The sequence below is a fragment of the Callorhinchus milii genome, unplaced genomic scaffold (genome assembly GCF_018977255.1).
Source record: "Callorhinchus milii isolate IMCB2004 unplaced genomic scaffold, IMCB_Cmil_1.0 Scaffold3, whole genome shotgun sequence".
In the NCBI taxonomy this organism is placed as follows: Eukaryota; Metazoa; Chordata; class Chondrichthyes; order Chimaeriformes; family Callorhinchidae; genus Callorhinchus; species Callorhinchus milii.
In genome coordinates, this window is record NW_024704744.1 from 15,254,731 (window position 1) to 15,274,220 (window position 19,490).

Here is a 19,490-nt window from a genome sequence, read left to right on the forward strand (position 1 = left end):
GACGGTATACTTTGTAGGCGAATGGGCAGCCACAAAGCTACCAGATTGTCATAAAAACTAGTTCACCAATATCCTTCAGGGAAAGGAAATCTGCCATTCTTACTCGGTCTGGCCTACACATGACTCCATCCCATTGGTTAACTTTTAAAATGCCCTCTGGAATAGTACTGTAATTTACTCAGTTGTAAAAAAAATCATTATTGCAATGGTTCAACAAAAAGGCCAACCTTCTCTTTGGATACTGATATGCATGGCAAAGGGTTTCCATTTTGTATTTTGTGGGCGAAACGCAGCAGCCAGTTTGCGCACAGCAGTGTCCCACAAAGAGCCATGGAGTGGTTTTATATGAGACACCGGGAGAAACTCCCTTCTCGTTTACAATAGTGCCATAGAATCTTTAACATCCACCTGAACAGGCAGACAGGACCTTGGTTTAATGTCTCATCCGAAAGATCGCACCTCTGATCATTCAACACCCCCAGGACTGCATTGGAGTGTCATCTTAGCCTCCGTGAGTCAAAGTACTGACATGGGGCTTAAATCCAAAGCCTTCAGACTCAGAGGTGAGAATGCTACCATGAGGCCAGGCTGACACACAATGAATGCTGGCAAAATGCCAGTATCACCCACATCCCAAAAACAATTACTGCAAGTAATTCAAGAAGTACTCTGCAACAAATTGTCAGATAGTAAAAATGTTTAAAGGACATAAAGAAAATCCTAAATTCCAGAGCAGTAATTTCATTAGGATTGAGGATATCCTAAACTAAGAGAAAACTGAATTAATTTATAAATATCACCTGAATGCCCATAACTCAGTCTCGGGATCAGCAGAACAGATTCCAGTTAGTAATCAACAAATTACTCCAGAACAATCAAATTGACTGATGGGGCATTCAAGATTATGAAGGGTTAAGACAGTAAAGATTATTTTCACTGGCTGGTTGACTCAGAAGCAAGATGGCACAAATTTAAGACAATCACAAAAGTATTAAAGCAGAAGTTTAAAAAAAACTTAAAAAATGGTTGAAGTATGGAATTCGCTAACAAACAGTTGTTGAAGCTGAGTGCATACAATCTTGTAAAAGGAATCAGACATTTTTGAAAAAGAGAAATATTAAAAGGGATAGGCAGCAAGCAGGAAAGTGAGATTAAATTAGGTGGCTCATGTGGAGAAAAACAGTACAGATGGTCTTGTTTCTGTGCTGTAATATTTTATGACTGAATACAGCTGGGTTGCAATCAACTGTCTGCTGCGTTCAACAATAAATTGCAGTTATATAGTGCTTTTCATGTAGGAGAACATCTCAAAATGAAGACAGATGGGAATCTGAGCAAGGTGTGAGACAGGAGGCCGAAAGCACATTCAAAGACATACGTTTTTAGACAGATTTTGAAAACATTTATTTTTAGCATGGACTTTTTGTAATAATAATCCTTGCATTTGATATAGTGCCTTATCACGTCGTTGAAACATCTCAAAGCGTTCACAGAATATACTGTAAAGTGAAATAACTACATTTTTGTGGGTGAAACACCCCAATTACACACACAGTGTCTCACAAACAATCATGGATTGAGTGACCAAATTTTTTTTTAAAAAAGGGATTATTATCCCCAGAGAACGATCCGCTAATCGACCAACAACCGGGTTCCTACTTATTGCTAGGTAAAGAGGCGTGTGGAGTAAGGAAACTTGCCTAAGGTTTTGCCCTGCCTGGAAATCGAACCCGGGTCCTCTCTCTTGCAAGGTGAGTAGTCAAGCACCCCTGCTATGGCACAATCAGGTCGCTGCTTACAAACTCAATGAAAACTGTACTGGTCTAGGCCACAAAAGCTGCCATAGTCATTATCTTCACACACTCAATGTACTAGGTGGCCTTAAGGAAGATACCAGAGTGTCAACGTTTAAAATCTCACGGTTCTCACCTCCTCCAACTACCCGACCGCCCCTTAAAACTCTCCGAACCCGTACGCAACCTAGGCGTCAGGTTCGACCCCCAATTATCCTTCCTCCCCCACATCTGGTCCCTCACCAGCAGCGCCTTCTTCCACCTCCGACGGATCGCCTGTCTCCGCCAATACCTCTCTCTGAAAGCTGCTGAAACCCTGGTCCATGCCTTTGTCACCTCTCAGCTGGACTACTCCAACACCCTCCTCGCTGGTCTCCCATCCACTACATCCAGGTCATTCAAAACTCTGCGCCCGCATTCTCACCCGCACAAAACTCCGCTCCCCGATTACCCCAGTCCTTGTCAGACTGCACTGACTGCCTGTCCCAGAGTGGATCGACTTCCAGATCCTCACCCTTATCTTCAAATCCCTCCACTCCTCTGCACCCCCTACCTCTCTGACCTCCTCTCTCTTCAAAACAGTGCCCGTTGCTTTCGTTCCTCCGGGTCTGGGCTCCTCCTTGTCCCCCGAGTCCTCCGCTCCACCCTCGGCAGCCGTGCCTTCAGCCACTATGCTCCGAGGAAGGAACTCCCTTCCTCACTCCCTTCGCCTCGCTCTCTCTCTTCATATTTTCAGGTCTCTGCTCAAGACCTTTCTTTTCGACCGCGCCTTTGGTAACCTTCCTCCCCCTCCCCCTGGCTCGGCCCCAGGATGCATTACTGTGAAGCGCTCTGAGGCGCCGTCCGGCGTGGAGGGCGCTATATAAAACCAAATTGTTGTTGTTGTCACCATCTCCTATAAGTTTCTCTTCCTTAGAAGAGAAGTGACTGACATTTATATTACAGGGTCAATTCATTAAGAAGCAGGTCTATAATGAGAGGATAGGCAATTTATGTTTTGCATCAGATGCCGGTGTTGTGCAATTCACCCCATTTACACAGGAAGTCATTCCACAGCTAAATAGGTAGTATGTAGGGCCAATCACAACTTCATTTCTGATATCCTTAGAAGAGAAAGTGAGGGAGAAATGGGAAAGATCTGTGTGAGCATTAGAACAATTGTGAATGTATTTATCAATATTCTGAATCAACATGCAATAAAGCAAATCAAATAGTGAAGATACAAATTCTAACGCAGTGTACACCAGTAAACATTATGTGCAAGCACACTTTAAATGAATATACCCTAAGTCATAATGCTTCCTGACCACATGTATAAGAGCAAAAAGCAAGCACTTACAAGGAAAGTGTGGATGAATATTAAAATCTAAGATTAACATGCCCTTATTATTTCAGAAGGCTTGTGTGTAATTGAGTTCGATAAGCCGAAGCTAACAGTACAGACACCAAGAATGAACTATTTCGTGATTCTAATTGACTGATTGACATTTATATTACAGGGTCAATTCAACAAGAAGCAGGTCTGTAATGAGAGGATAGGCTATTTATCTTTTGCATCAGATGCTGGTGTTGTGCAATTGACCCCATTTACACAGGAAGTCATTCCACAGCTAAATAGGTAGTATGTAGGCTCAATCACAGCTTCATTTCTGATATCAGGAGGTTTACCAAACTGCATGTATGAGTGGCTAAAAAAGTTACTCTTAGATTCCCGCAAGCAGAGCATTTATATAGCTTCTGCTGGCAATACGGTCTCATTTGTAGCACAGCACTGATTTTGAAGTTGGGATAATGGCTCTGGAATTCTCTTCTAAAATCCCTTTGACTTGCACCTTCACTGCTCGTCTTCAGAAGCCTCTTAAAAGTGTCCAACTTTGCCTCTCCTTCCTGCTGTGAAGCATTGTGAAAATAATGTGCTCTATAAACCCAAGTTGTTGGTAAGATGGAAATAAAATGAATGCTTACTTTACAAGTATTGTGAAAACAAACTGAGCATCAGATTTTTGAATTACTTTCAGACTCTTTCCTCTCCAATTGACTGCTATGTACTTTCAGATCTTTTATGTATTGGTTTAAGATGCATTTAAAAATGCTGAATGGTTGTCGTGGCTTTGAAGAGGTTTCTCCATAGAAAGCCACCACCTCAGTGATACCACACATTGAGCACAACTATCTGCTTCTATCTAAACTTGAATGAATAACTCTCCCAATTTCCCCCTACAATATGACGTCTATCCTCACTGTAGGGAATAGGCCGGCTTCACATTGCTGAGAAGACTGAGGTCGTCATTTCTATTAGTATTCTCTTACTCCTGCTGAGAGTAGTGAGCTGATATATTTAGAGACAGACTTCAGACAGGAAAGAATCTAGCTGCAGGGTGCAAGTGGGATCTAGAGGTCTCAGAAGGCTGTAGATTTGTGAAATAAATTGCAACTAAATCCCAAACCACTCTTGCTAATCATTCCACTCTAAATTCGTCACCTTCTGTCAGGTTATGCGACCTTCAGTCCATAAACCTGCAGGGAACCAAAGCAGCACCCTATCTAAGGCTTAGAATATCCTCTCTATAACAGAATACCCAAAACGACACAAAATACTCTAGCTGTGGCCTGACCGATATCCTGATTTCTGCACATATTGAGAAATGCATTTTTGCTTGATAAGGATATACAATATAATTTACATTCATATTGAACCATTCATGTCAGAGAACATATCAAAGCAACAACAACAAATTACATTTGTTTAGCGCCTTTCATGTCAGGAGGACATCCCAGAGCGCTGAACAGTCAGGGATCCCCACCCGAGCTAGTGGTTGGGATCAGGAGGGGTGGAGGGCAGAGAGGGTAGGGGTAGGTGGGTGATCGAAGGCACTGTCGAAGAGGAGAGTCTTGAGATGGGTCTTGAAGGAGGCAAGGGAGGGGGCGAGGCGAAGTGACTGTGGGATGGAGGTCAAGAGGTTGGAAGCAGAGAGACTGAAGGCCTGCCCACCAATGATGGGACGGGTAACGGGGGAGACGTGAAGCAGGCCAGAGCCCTGAGCGGACAGGTTGGTAACTAGGCACCCAGCTTGGTGGTGTTGGTGGGGGGAGAGGGAAGCTGAGTTAGAGGAGCTTGAGGAGGGGCTCGAGGAGGAAATGCTGAAAGAGAAAAAAGCAAAGCTGGGAGGCAATAACTTGTTCCAGCACCTTGGAGAGGAAAAGTAAATAGCTCAGTAGCTGGAGAACACAAATGGTTGCGGAAGTGCATCTATAAAGGCACATTAATGTATAAAACATAATTACACTACTCATAATATACGCCACTAGAAATTGTTCACCTTTATTTGATAAATGTACTTTGCACTGAGCCATATTCACCAAGAAGGTCCTGAAATCTAGTGGAAATGCCTTCAGCGACACTGGACCCGAGATGTGGGCTGACCAAATTCATTACCCATTTCTAGGAGAGAATTTGCATTCTCTACTAGAAAATACAAGTGTCAGTCACAGATGGACTCGCCTATGGTGCCTCCCTACCGTCAAACAGCTTACAGGTACTCAGTTTAGGCTTACAAGTGAAAAACCTGTGTAACTGCTCCACCAGTATTCATCATTTCCAGGAAGGAAATAGAAGAAAATGTTGACTTATTTTACAATTTCTCAAGACTTTTTTTATATAATATTTGCATTGATATAGAGCCTTATCACTTGCCTCCTTTGAGGCACGACTCAAGACCCTCCTTTTTGACCGTGCCTTCAGCTGCCACTCTACCATCTCTCATCCCAACCCTGCCTCCCACACTTGGGTCTTGATCCCTGACTGTTCAGCGCCTTGGAACAACCTCCCAACGTGAAGGGCGCTTTACAAATGTAATTTTGTTGTTGTTGTTATCACGGCACCGAGACGTCTCAAAGGGCTTCACAGAACGTACTGTGAAATGAATTGATTATATTTTGTGGGTAAAACATGACATCCAATTGCGCACAGCAGTGTCCCACAAGCAGTCATGGATTGAGTGACCAAATTTTTTTTTTCTGAAGGGATTAATACTCACGGAAAGCGATCCGCCAATCGAGTAACAACCGGGTTCCTACTTACTGCTAGGTATACAGAGGCGTGTGGAGTAAAGCAACTTGCCTAAGGTTTTGCCCTGCGAATCAGCTCCTTTCGCTTGCGAGGCAAGTCCCCTAACCAGTATGCTACAAGGACTCCTTGTCCACTTTTTCCTGGTACAGGAGAACCTGATTAGATCACCAATGATCACAACTGGTGACATCACTGCACTTGCCTGTAGAAAGCTGGTCAGCTCCATCAGTACAAACCTTACTTGAAATGACTTTGCTCCCTTCAAAAGATATAATCATGCTTGAAATGATAAGTTGTCATACATAAAAAACCCACAGTATGACAGGTTCTGAAGCTCAACAGCAGGATTTCAACTGCAATGATGTAATGGGATTTCAAGAATATTCTGAAACATCATGATGGATTTGGATGGTGTGATGATTTCTAGGTAAGAAAATGCCAGGGCCCACATTTCACCAAATCCAACATCCTAACAGCATTATAACAAGGTTCTGCTGTACTAGGTTAGTCAATGGGGATGGGGTATCATTCAGTATCATATCCAAGAAGCCATTATTCAGGTAGGAGCCTCAACAGTCCTAATGTCACTCGTCGTCCACCCCAACTATATTCCGGATTCACAGTTTTTCTCCTCACCAACTCAGGGGGCTCAGATCAATTGTAGCACCACCCCACCCCGCGAGACCAGTTATGGCACAAACCAGGCTATTCAAACCAAGCAGCTTGGTCGCGCGACTGGGAAGTGAAACGGAAAGAAAGTAAAAATATTTACAAGGTTTAAGCAACCATTTCCTGGGCGTGGGGGGGGGAGCGGGGGGGCCGTGGCACCGGTCACACGCAAGTCACTCGTATCACCGCCGCCAACACTTGCCCAAATGATGACATTACGCGCGGAGCAACCAACGGCTGGAAATGGGTGGCCCAAGAAGGATGGCCGAGGCCACGACCCACCTCGGTTGGGACTCATTTAACAAGCAGCTTCATGCTGTGTCAGCAGGTGCCGCGGCGGCTGATCTGGAAGGATAAGATCAAATGGGCTGAAATGCTTTCTTCATCTTCTTCTCTCTCTTAGTGATCCAGTTAGTGTTCGCGGGGCGCGGTGGTGGGGGGGGGGGGGGGGCAGGGGGGCACTTTGCCCAGAGGTCCCCGGTTCAGAAAGTTCCAGAAAGGGGATGAGGGGATGAGGGGCTGAGGGGGAGGGGCCGGGGATTGGTTATAGGAACAACTTAATCCTTAGTCTTCTTACCAGACTGGCGATCCCGTCCCCGCTCCTCGGCTCCAGCGGGCCGCCCGGCTCTCCCCGAGGCCTCTGTGACCGGGCACAGGGCTGATATCACCGACAGCAGCAGCGGCGGGAGGAGGAGGAGGGCGGCCGGGGAATAGCGGGGGCGGCGGCGAGAGGGAGCCAGAGCAACAGGCGGGCGGACAGCAGCGACCGCGCCGCCACCTCGCACCATCCTCCCCCGAGTCCGGGACACACGCGGTAAAGGCGGGGGAAGCGGCTCCGGCACGGCGGGGGGGTGGCTAACGGCGGCGTGTCTCGGCGCGGGGCTTACATGGCAGCCCCGGGGTGGCTGAAACCTCCCGTCGCCCGGTAACCGCCCGCCGACACCCGGAAGTAAACCGGTCCGGTCTCCGCCACCCGGAAGGGCTCGCCCCAATCCAGGGGCTGGGAACCAATGAGACGCCCGGGTTTGCTGCGCGACGCCATCTTGGTAAAGGAGGCTTCAGGCGGGCGCTGGGCGGTCAGGAATTCAACTACTGGACAGTTTGTAGCCCCCAAATAGCCCCAAAATAGCCGAATATTAATGCTTCCTCCTACAGGGCAGCAGAGTGGCACATTTAGCTTCAGTGCTTTTGAAACTGTGTAAGAAATGGCTTCAAAAGAAATTTAAAAAAACACGTTTAGTAGGTTTAACCTTTTTTTTAAAATTAGGTGCCCGCGCACAGTGCAACAAAAACATGACAAAGCAGCAAGAAAGTTTGCCAGACAGTCTCTCAATGGGAAGCCCTGTGGTTATAGCCGGTTAGACACCAGCGGTTACCCCAACGCGCTCTCTGGGCTGCCCAAGCCTTGGCTCGTGCCAACCTGCGCCTAATACTTTCCGGAATTTGGTAACCAGGATGCCGTCCCTCCAGGGAGAGAGTGGCCGTTCCGTTCCAGCCATCTGCCTCTGCCATTGCCATGTGTAGGCGGGATGTATGGCATTCTCAGTTTGGTTTGGATACGCTTAAGCAAAGTGATGGGTTCCCGCATGTGTCAGACACCTGGATGACCAACAAAAAACCTGCCCAGAAGTAGATTTTTAGGTAGGATTTAAAAATAGAAAAGCCAGTATTGTTAAGCGCCTAGGGACATCCTCCTGAGGTGAAAGGTGCTAAAATATATATGTAAATTAGTATTGAAGAAAGGGGAGGCACATGAAGGGGGAGTCGGTGGGAGTTCCAGAAGTTAGGGGTGTAGCTGCTGAAGGTTTGGTCATTGATGGTGTGCAGAGGAGGTGGTATGTGTGCAGTAGGACCAGGTTAGCCAAAGGTGATGAGCAAAGTGTGGCATAGGAAAAGATCACAGAGATTGTAAGATACTAGGGCATGAAAGGAATTATAGGTGAGGATGAGGACCTTGTCGGTGATCTATAGTGGAGCCTGGAAAGAACTAGGTTGATTGGCACGTGGTGTAGGTGAGGATTCGGGCGACAAGAGTATTACATTAGCTATAGTTGATATAACTAGGGTCATTGGTGAGAGAGTGTGTTTGCAAACTCAACAACAACTTGCATTTATATAGCGCTCCTTATGCAGGGTAGCGTCCCCGAGCGCTTCTGGAACGCTTTATCACCTCCTGCTCAGTCAAGGCAGGAGGTAACAAAGGTATGAACAAGTCTTCCATCTTACATTTATTTAGTGCCTTTCAAATTGAAAGGATGTTTCAAAGCGACATACACAGCTGACTGGGCACCCAGATGGGGTGGGGGAGGGAAAGCATGAGAAGATGACTAAAAGTGTGATCAAAGAGGTAAGTCTTTAAGTCTTACTGTGAGAAAATGTTAAAAAATATATATTTTTTAAACATATCTAATTATCTAATTTAGATATCAAAAATGTGGTGCAGTGATATCTTGCATATCTAGCAATTTGCAATATCTAGGTAATATCAGTAACATCATTGAAAAATAGATAATATCACTTGTTTTCAGAGACCAGTTTATGTAGAAATGGATTGGTGACAGCCTCAGTGTTGTAAGAAAGAGCCATCGGGCCTAATAATCTCACTTTTACAGGGTTTCTAATGAGAATTTATCAAGGATTGTATCAGGGAGTTTTATTTTAAATGTCACTTTTTGACTGCAGAAGCACACTTCATTATTTGCCAGAGCATATGTCTAGGGAATACATAAACTGAAGCAAGTCCAATTTGGGGATGGGGGTGGCGTGGTGGGAAGAGGCTTCATTAATCTGGCGCCTTTTCCAATCTCACGAAAGCAGGTTACTAATTTCCCAGAAACCTAGCCTTAGTGTCCTGCTGCATTACCACTCACAAATTAATGAATGAAGAGCTGATTGTCCTAACTGTTTTCAACCATTAAAATTTGTATTGAGTCTCTCCAAGCAAGTGGTATTTATTTTTCAAAAGTGTTCTGGTATTTCTCCATTAACAGAGGTTTAGCATTTAAAGGGACAACACCAGTTTTATCTATTCAAATTAAATCTGCCCTCAAAACAATTATCATGTTTTTATCAACTACTGTTTGATTAAAATTGTTTTTATCATGAACATGTTGCGGAGGAGTGAGAATAATTGTAATGAACTGACAGTTCTAAAGTACTTCATCCTGCAGTAAACATCCATTATAAACAAAAACAGATAGAGGCTAATTCCTCCCACCATTCCTGTGTCACAACTATCTGAGTTTTTTTAAATTGCAGTTTATAATCCATACATTTAGTATTCTGCCTTTTCACATCGAGGGGATGTCTCAGTGCTACAAGGGATACAGTGTAAAGTGTAGTGTTTGAACTTTTTGTAGATGTACAAGGTAGCCAAACTACACATAGCAGCGTCCAACAAACAGTTATCTTATTTGGCCACGTTACCAGGAGAAACTCTTCTCCTTTTGATTAGTACCATGGGATCTTTCATGTCCACTTGAACAGGCAGATGAGACTTCAACTATGGCCTAACCAATGACCTATACAACGTGACCTCCCTACTTATATTCAATATTCCTATTTATACATCCAAGAATATCTTCTGACTTCTTCATAGCTTTTTATACCTACCACCGACTTTTAACAATCTATATATTTGGACACACTTTGTTCCTTCATTCCATTGAGTATTTCATCTTTGGACTATAATTGCCCTCATTAAAAAAAAGTGAAATACTTCATATTTATCAGCATTAAACTGCCATTGTCAAATTATTTGTTTAGACTATGTGATGTCTTACAATCATTCCCATCATTTGCCAATTATACTGATTTAGTATCATCAGAAAAATTGGACATAAGCTTCATAATAAAAATAAATGATATTTTTTGATACAGCACCTTTCATGTTGTGAGGATGTCTCAAAGTGTAAAACAAAACATACTGTAAAATTCAGTGACTGTATTTGCAGGCAAAAGCAGCAGCCAATTTGTGCACAAAAACATTTCACGAATAGCCATGGAGTGAATGACCAATTTTGTCTGGGGGATGGATGGCCTTTGACACCACTTCTTTTCTCACCTCAACCTTCATGGTTCTGTGCTTGACCAGTTCAGATCGTACCTCTCACATTGCCTCCACTTCATCTCCACAAACGGTTTCTCATCTCGTGTGGCGTTCCTCAGGGCTCTGTCCTTGGTCCCCTCCTCTTCAATATCTATATGCTCCCTCTTGGTGACATCAGACATGGGGTCAGCTTCCACATGTATGCGGATGACACCCAACTGTACCTCTCTTCTTCCACCCTCTACTCCAGGACCACTGCTGTCCGGACAGAATGTCTGTCAGACATCAAGTCCTGGATGAGAGCTAACTTTCTTCAGTTGAATGTCAACACGACCGAGGCCCTCCTGATTGGCTCCCGTCAGCGCCTCTACACCTCAGGCGCTGACAGCATCACCATCCGTGGTTGCACACTCCACCTTACTAAGCCAGTCCGGAACCTTGGCATCTTGTTTGACCCTCAACTATCTTTTCTACCCTACATCTGTGCCATGCCCGTTCTGCCTTCCCCCACCTTCGGAACATTGCCCAGCTCTGCCACCGTCACACACGGCAGGCCGCCGAAACCCTCATACATGCATTCATTACATCGAGGCTTGACTATGCAAACTCATTGCTTGTTGGCCTCCCAAACTCCTCCCTCCATAGGCTGCAGGTCATCCAGAACTGTTCAGCCCGTGTCCTCTCCTACACCAGGCTCCATGACCCTATCACCCCCATCCTCACCTGACTCCACTGGCTTCCCATCACACAGAGGATACAGTTCAAGATCCTGGTCCTCACCTTCAAAGTCCTCCATGGTCTTGCTCCCTCTACCTCTGCGACCTTCTAACTGCTTACCATCCTGCTCGCTCCCTCCGCTCAGTGGGCTCCAGCCTGCTTCACGTCCCCCACTTCGCTCACCCCACTAGTAGCGGGCGGGCCTTCTGCCATTCTGCCCCCACCCTCTGGAACTCCATCCTGCAGTCCCTTCGCCTCGCCCCTTCCCTTGCCTCCTTCAGGACCCATCTCAAGACCCTCCTCTTCAACCGTGCTTTCGATCTCCCTGCTGCCCTCCACCCTCCCCGATTCCAACCCCCAGCTCGGGTCGAAACTCTGTCTGTCCGGTGCCTTGGGACGTCCTCCTCCCAATGTGAAAAGCACTATACAAATGTAATTTTGTTGTCGTTCTTGACACAGGGAGAAGTTCCCTTCTCTTTTCTGAATAGTGCCATGGGATCTTTAAGGTCCACCTGAACAGGCAGACGGGCGTCAGTTTAATGTCTCATCTGAAAAATGACATCATACCCCAGATCTGTATTGGGTTATCAGCCTCAACTGTTAAGAATTCCAAGTTACGACGTGGGTCTTGAACCCACAACTTTCTGAGAGGTGAGAGCGCTACCAACTGGGCCAGGCTGACACAAAATTTAGGATCTTGAATGCATCATTAACATCTTCCTTGAACCTTTGCTTCTTAGTTATGTAGCCTCTTCTTGTAATACAGGTGCCTAATTCCAAATATCAATTAAATTGTCCTTCACTCTGCCCCCTACAACACTAAGATATATCTACTACAATGCAATATCAGAGTTACCGAAATATTGGAAAACTCAGAGTTAAAAATATCAATTGAATCTATGACATATCTTTTATTTAGAAGCTTATGAAAAGCTGTCCCCATATTTGTTGCACTCAATGTGCCATTGCAATTTCCTACTGGTGTTGAAAAACAATTTATTTACAGTTGTGCCCAAGGGTAAATGATCCTAGTCAAAATGATTTCCTTCCTAGGTACTGATAGCTTGCAAAAACTTTCTTTTATCTCTCCAATTTAGTGTAACACTTTTTGGTGACTCTGTGGGAGTTTTTGATTATGTTCCTATAGTTCTCTTTTTCAATAAACACTATTAACACAAGCTGAAACATATTTTATCACAGCCACTCAACATGTTACCACATTAGGTACCATGTCACCAGAGGAGCTAAGTAACCTGCCACAGTAAGGTTGGCAATATGGTAATAATAAATATAGTAGCTGCATTCTCATTATCAAGGATTGTTGGACAACTATCCTATAAATAGTATATTTTAGTATATAGTATAGGTCCTGAGAAGACCCAGGTTTGATTCCCAAGCGGGGTGAAACCTTAGGCAAGTTTCCTTACTCCACACATCTATTTACCTAGCAGTATGTACAGTACTAGCAGTAAGTGGGAACCCGATTGTTAGTCGATTGGTGGATCACTTTCCAGGGGTAATAATCCCTTCAAAAAAAAAAATTTGGTCATTCAATCCACCACTATTTGTGGAACACTGTGTGCAATTAGCTGTCGCATTTCGCCCACAAATATACAGTCAATTCACTTTACAGTATATTCTGTGAAGCGTTCTGAGACATCTCAATGATGTGATCAGCCACTATATGAAATGCAAAAAATATTATTATTATTAAATTCAAATATAGAATAGGGGTAGGGTGTTGCTGGATTACATTTTGTGATAGGTTTGAAAGATTTCAGAGCTGTCTCAAATAGATCTTCATGGAATTTGGCTACCTGACTCCTCCCGAGGCCAAACAGTCAGTGATTTCATTTCATACAATGGATTCAGATTTTCATCTCATTTCTCACTTGCTGTATCGATTTTACTGAGGCTGAGGCACAGGTTCAGACTTTGTGCATGTGTTAACATCATCCTACAATTTGACATACCTGTCAAATAGTCACCACGAGAAAATCATCTCTTATAGTGTTATCGCTTATATGTTGTCCTTTCCCAGTAAAATGATAGTAGCAGGGTCAATTTCAGTTGATTCAAACCTCCATGCTTTACAATAAGAAATCAGGATCTAATCTTTAAAGGTTTCAACCCTCGATCTATATTCCATTAGCTAATTTCGGACAAGGCATTAATTGAGGTGCCTTAACTGGTCTTAGTCCTCTTGACTAAGGAGATAAATAACAAATTTCTTAGTCCTAATTAATATCAAGTCACCCCTGCTGGAAGTTGCACATGCATGGACATTAAGTGAGAACATGATCGAGCTGAGTTGAGTTATTCCCCACAGACAAACAGGCTGCCCACATTCAATGTGCAGACTCAAGCCTGAATCGCCACAGGCTGCTATTGCATGTGGAAGCCTACCACAAAGTGGGTGAGTAGCTTCAAGAGAACGGTAAAAAGTATTACCATAATCAAGTATGAACAATAACAAAAACAATAATTTTACACTTATATAACACCCTTCACTTCGGGAGGCGGTCTCAAAGCACTTCACAGAGCTGAACGAGAGCCCGAGCTGGGGGTGGCGGGAGTAGAGGAAGGTGGAGTTGAGGGAGAGGGGGGGATGGGGAGGTTTTACATTTTATTGTGTGTGAATCAATTGAAACTAGGGTTGGCTTTAAAATGATTTTGCTGCATCAAATCTATTTTATCAAGAACTGACTTCCACTCCTAATAAAATTGCGACTTAATTGGTAAAAATATCTGATATATATTCCCGAGTATACTCAAGAGCTTCAGATTTCTAAGGCATCGATGATTAAGCAATTAGCACCAGGCAATTTTGAAGCATTATGAGACCACAAAAGTAATTTCCCATTTGGATTTTGGCTTGCTCTATCACAATCATACAGCTAATTTATGCAATAAATAAAAGATCAAATCTAACTGGACCGGAAACTTCTTTGTACAATTATTCCAAGATTTCTTGTGTCACGCTGAAAACCTATTGCAATTTATTCACTCCAGGCTACTCCTTTACAACACACACAAAACAATTCCTCAATTTATTCTGTCCCCACTTTCACTGGGTATTGCACAGGATATCACTGGCTTTACATATCCATATCTTTTTTCTGTTTGTGGAACACTGCTGCGTGCAATTGACTGCTGCATTTCGCCCACAAAATACAGTCAATCCACTTTACAGTATATCTTGTGAAGCACTTTGAGACGTCTCAACGTGGTAAGGCACTATATCAAATGCAAGAATTATGATATTATTATTATACCTTCTCAATCACACTAGTGTAATACATTAACTACTAGCCACATGTGCAGATTAGGAATCTAGATGCGGTGAAATAGCCTCGTTGATTAGTAAATCAAAAATGAGTAATAGTCACCGTTGTTGGGCATGTGACCTCAATACTAATATTCACATGGTGTAAGGCATATGTACTTTGACCTTTTTGTGTGTTTGTTGAAAAAATGGTAAGATGAAAAACAGCTTGTGCAAGTGNTTTTTGACTGTTGCGTGGGTTTTACTTCCTTGGTTACTGCTTATTGGTTATCTTCTAAAATAGAGTGTAGCACAGGTGAAAACAGCACCATGGAAACACCAGCAGCATCAGCTCAACCAATTGAAAAAAAACGCTCGAGGACAGGAAAAGAAAGCAAGCGTGGCCAATAATGAGCAGCTCCAACAGGGTACCTCATGGCAAAGGACAAGCAGCATCCAACCGGTTCTGGATAGAGAGCAGGGGCAAATCTGGTGTGTCTCGGGTAAGAAAAATTAGGAGAACACTTCAAAGTTTTGCACTAAACGGTGTTAGATATTTGTTAAGTAAATATACATGTAAAGACACATGAAGTACATTTACCTGTATTGGGGGTGTGTTCCCGCCTCGACTACGCCATTGTCCTTCTCACAAGTCTCCCTCCCCAGCTTCAGCAGCCACAAACTACAACTGATCCAGAACTCCTACGCCCGTATTCTCACCCACACTAAACTCCATACCCCCATTACACCAGTGTTGCCAGGCTTCCGATTACAGAACAGATTGATTTCACCTCTCTGCCACCACACTCTGGAACTCCATCCCACAGTCCCTTCGCCTCGCTTCTTCCCTTGCCTCCTTCAAGGCCGGTCTCAAGAACCCACTCTTCGATCGTGCCTTCGGTTGTGGTCCCACCTCTCTGCCTTCTCTCATCCCTACAGCACCCTTTCCCCATGCTCGGGTCCTGACCCCTGGCTGTCCAGCGCCTTGGAAAATCCGCCCGACATGAAAGGCGCTCTATAAATGTAATTTTGTTGTTGTTGCCTAAGTCTTCTGTCGCCCCAGTTTCTCACTTCACTACATATGCCTTTCTTTTGATTTGACCCTTCAGTACTTTAACTGTTTTTGTAAACTGACTGTTTCTCACCCGAAGAAGCACAGCCTTTGCCTGTCATGGGGATGTAATGCATGTGTTGTAATGCATTACTTACTACCTTGAATAGATTCTACTCTTGTTGATTTAACAAACAATTTCACTCCTCTACAAATCACTTCATGCCCAGCACCTCCCGGTCTTTCTGACCTGCTTTCTCCGCACTTCAGGATCCACTACCTCCCCTTGGCCGACTCTGTACTCCTGCTTATCGCTCATCCCCTCTACTCCACAACCAGCAACCGCACTTTCAGCCATTATTCTCTGTAGCTCCCCCAATCTCTCTGCTTTGCCTCCTCCTTACCCTGTTTTATATCACGACTGAAGACCTTCATCTTCAACCGTGCTTACAGTCATCTCCTCCCTCCCCCCGGTTTGGGGTCAAGCTCCATCACTGTTGCGCACTCCGAGATGTTGCCTCGCATGAAGGGCGCTATATAAATGCAAGTCGTTGCTGTTGTATTTAATTCACTAGCACTTTAGTTGGAATTGTTGCTGAGTCGACATCTTCTTAATTTCAAAGATAGGATTTTCAAATTCCTGGATTAAAATTCTAAATGTCCATTTCAAGCTTGATAATTTTCTCACAAATTTTCATGTAAAAATCTCCAATTTTTTTTCTGCTAATGTGCCTCACTGCTATTCATTTATTTTCTCATCCATTGATGTTAAAGTGGCTATAAAGTTTCAAAAGGTATTTAAAGCGTGAAAAATGCCAAAACTGACTGCTTTATTCTGAATATATTTTTGTGTTTAATCTAACCCATTTAAAACCTTACAAGAATATTTGCGTTTGATATAGCATCTTGCCACGTCATCAAAACATCTCAAAGTGCTTCACAGGATTTTTAATGTAAAGTGTAGTGAGTGTGTATGGTAGCTACTTTGTGCACAGCAATGTCCCACCATCAACCATGAAGTGGATGACCAATTTTTGGGGGGGAACTGTTGGCCATGACACTTGGAGAAACTCCTGCCTTTTAAAATTGTGCCATGAGATCTTCAATGTCCACCTAAACAAGCAGCAGGGACCTCAGTTTAATGTGTCATCTGAAGGATAACCCCTCCAACAATGCAGTGACTGTATTGAAGTGTCAGCCTAGACCATGAATTCAAAGTCCTGAACTCCATATCCTTCTGATTCAGGTGCTACCAACTGAGTCAGGCTGACACCTTGATACCATCAACATACGAATGAAGTACACAAATGCCATAATTAATCAACATGGTTTTAGAAACTATCGAGTAAAATTTGAAGCATATCCTGGTTGCATTGATTATTAGTATAGACTGCGGGTGGGTGGGAAAAGGGTTAACAATTGAGAAGTTATTTTGCAGGTAGTAGTTGCTTGTACTTTGACCGAAGATGTACTTGAAGACTGGCAAGGATTGGGAAATGACCAAGGATTCGTCCTATAATGAGATGGAAACAAATTGGTTGGTGCAATTAATTTTAACCTGAAATCTTTCTGAAATAGAAGGAGTAGCGAGAGACTTTTGGTATCCTGCTCAACAATTCGCCAGATAAAAACAATTCACTTCATGGCTTTTTTTGGGACATTGGTGTACACTAATTGTCTGCCACATTTGTCTACAAATTCATTATACTTTACAGAAAACTCTTTAAAGCCTGTTTTGACATGACAAGTGTGAAGATTATTAAATGAATTTCAACAAAGTACAATTTAATCTCAGTTTTCAGTTGGTTAAATTCCCTCATTACCCCAATACTCTGGAGCCCCCAATACTTGGTTCTCAGTAGCCTGCAGTACAATAAAGCCAGTTTTGGGATGGATACATCACATGGTCATTCTTGGTATGAAAGAATTTATCAGATGCCTTGTTCTGTGAATGTGCTTTTTTTTAAAAAAAGTTAATGTTTTGTTGATATCTAAAGTCTGAAACATACCCTGTTTTTTTTTATCTGTGGATATTTTTTATGGACTATTTTAATGGTTCTAATCCACATCAGACCATGCAGGCATGTGTGGAAATCTTAAGCATGATGATGGATTTCCATGTGTTTCATTGAGAATGTGACCTAGCAAACAAATCCAATGTTAATCTTCAGAATGGGGGTTAAGGAGGGGAAAATAAAAGAGTGCAATGGAGCTGAACATTATATACATGGAACATTGGATGTGTCACATATGTACAATAGTTCCACAGGAATTTCTTTAAGTGCTCTGAGACACTGCCCGGTGTGGAGGGCGCTATATAAGTGTGAGTGCTGTTGCTTAACAGAAAATGTTTTAATTGTGGAGGATGCTGAGAAAGCTCAGTTTTATTAAATTAAACTCAAAGCAGAATAATTCAACAAGCAGAGCTTTCCATCCTCCCCCACACCCCACCCCCATACAGCAGACTCTAATGCTCCAAGATGTGGTAACAAAGCAGCATCTATCTGCAGCTAAAATGTCAAAAGTAACCATTTTTGGACAAATGATTTATTCTGCACCAACTGTAATAGTATACAATTTCAAACAAATGAATGATAAAGGACATTGAAACAATAAGGATGACTGTAGAGCATAATCCATAAAATTCTAGTTTTCATACAATAGTCACAATATCCAGCATACTTGCCAATTGTTCAATGGATCTCACAAATCTACATTTTAATCACATTTTTAAAAACTCAAAAAAGCTAATTTGTCAAAATTTTACAGCATATGATCTGGAGTCCTGTAGCTCAGTGGTTAGAGCACTCGCTTTGCAAGCGAGAGACCCGAGTTCAATTCCAGGCAGGGCGAAACCTTGGGCAAGTTTCCTTACTCCATACGCCTAATAATAATCCCTCCAAAAACCAAAAACAATAATAAATTGGTCATTTTCAATCTACGACTGTTTGTGGGTCATTGCTATGCGCGTTCGCCCACAAATATACGGTCAATTCACTTTACAGTGTGTTCTGTGAAGCGCTTTGGGATGTCCTCCCGACGTGAAAAGCGCTATATCAAATGCAAGGATTGGTTTCTTGTAATTTATAAATACATTATTGCAAAAAAAGAACTTGCATTAATGTAGCACCCAATATGCAGGATAGCATCTCCGAGTTTTAGGGTAATACTTAGTTAGGGAGAAATCAGAGTTAAGATTTTTTAAAGAAAGCTGGACAGGGTATGTAGTTGAGCTGATGACTGGATGGTCAACACAGACAAATACAAAGCCCTTGGCTCTGATTTGACGCCACCTGAAACCTGCGCATAATTATGCAGTTCCTGTGACAAAAGACCTTGAGGTAGTGTAGGGAGTAAAGAGTCAGATCAGTAATGTTAAGTGTTAAAATGTTACAAACTGATAAATAAGGCAAATGAGTAGTTTCTCTTTGAAAGGAGACATCTCAGTGGAAGATTACTCAAGTATCAACTTAACTCAGTTCGTAGAACTCTCACCTTTGCGTACGAAGGTCACATCAGGAATTAAACTCCAGTGCAATGCTGGGGGAGCATAGCATTGTAAGAGATGCCATCCTTCGAATGAGACGTTTAACCAGTGTCCCATCTGCCTATTTAGGTGGGATCGTATGGCATTATTTGAAAAAGAGATGGGAGTTTCTCCCAGTGGCCTGGCCAACAATCGTCCGGATAAAATTGGTCATTGACTTTGACTGTTTGTGGGACATTACATGCACAAATTGGCTGGCATGTTCACCTATAAATGCACAATCACAATTTACACTAAAAATCCTATGCAACACTTTGTGGAGATGTTTTGATGATATGAAAAGGTGCTATACCAAATGCAAGGGGTTAAATGGGTTAGCAATATTAAACCC

At 43.1% G+C, this 19,490-nt stretch overlaps 1 protein-coding gene across 1 annotated transcript in view; it reads right to left on the minus strand.

Moving 5' to 3' along the window:
* adam17b (ADAM metallopeptidase domain 17b) overlaps positions 1–7,319 on the minus strand; it is a 41,449-nt gene extending 34,130 nt beyond the window's left edge. The window contains exon 1 of the mRNA XM_007906484.2: positions 7,109–7,319. Within this exon, the coding sequence (XP_007904675.1) occupies positions 7,109–7,319 (211 nt within the window). The remainder of the gene's footprint in view (positions 1–7,108) is intronic.
* Positions 7,320–19,490: the final 12,171 nt, after the last annotated feature.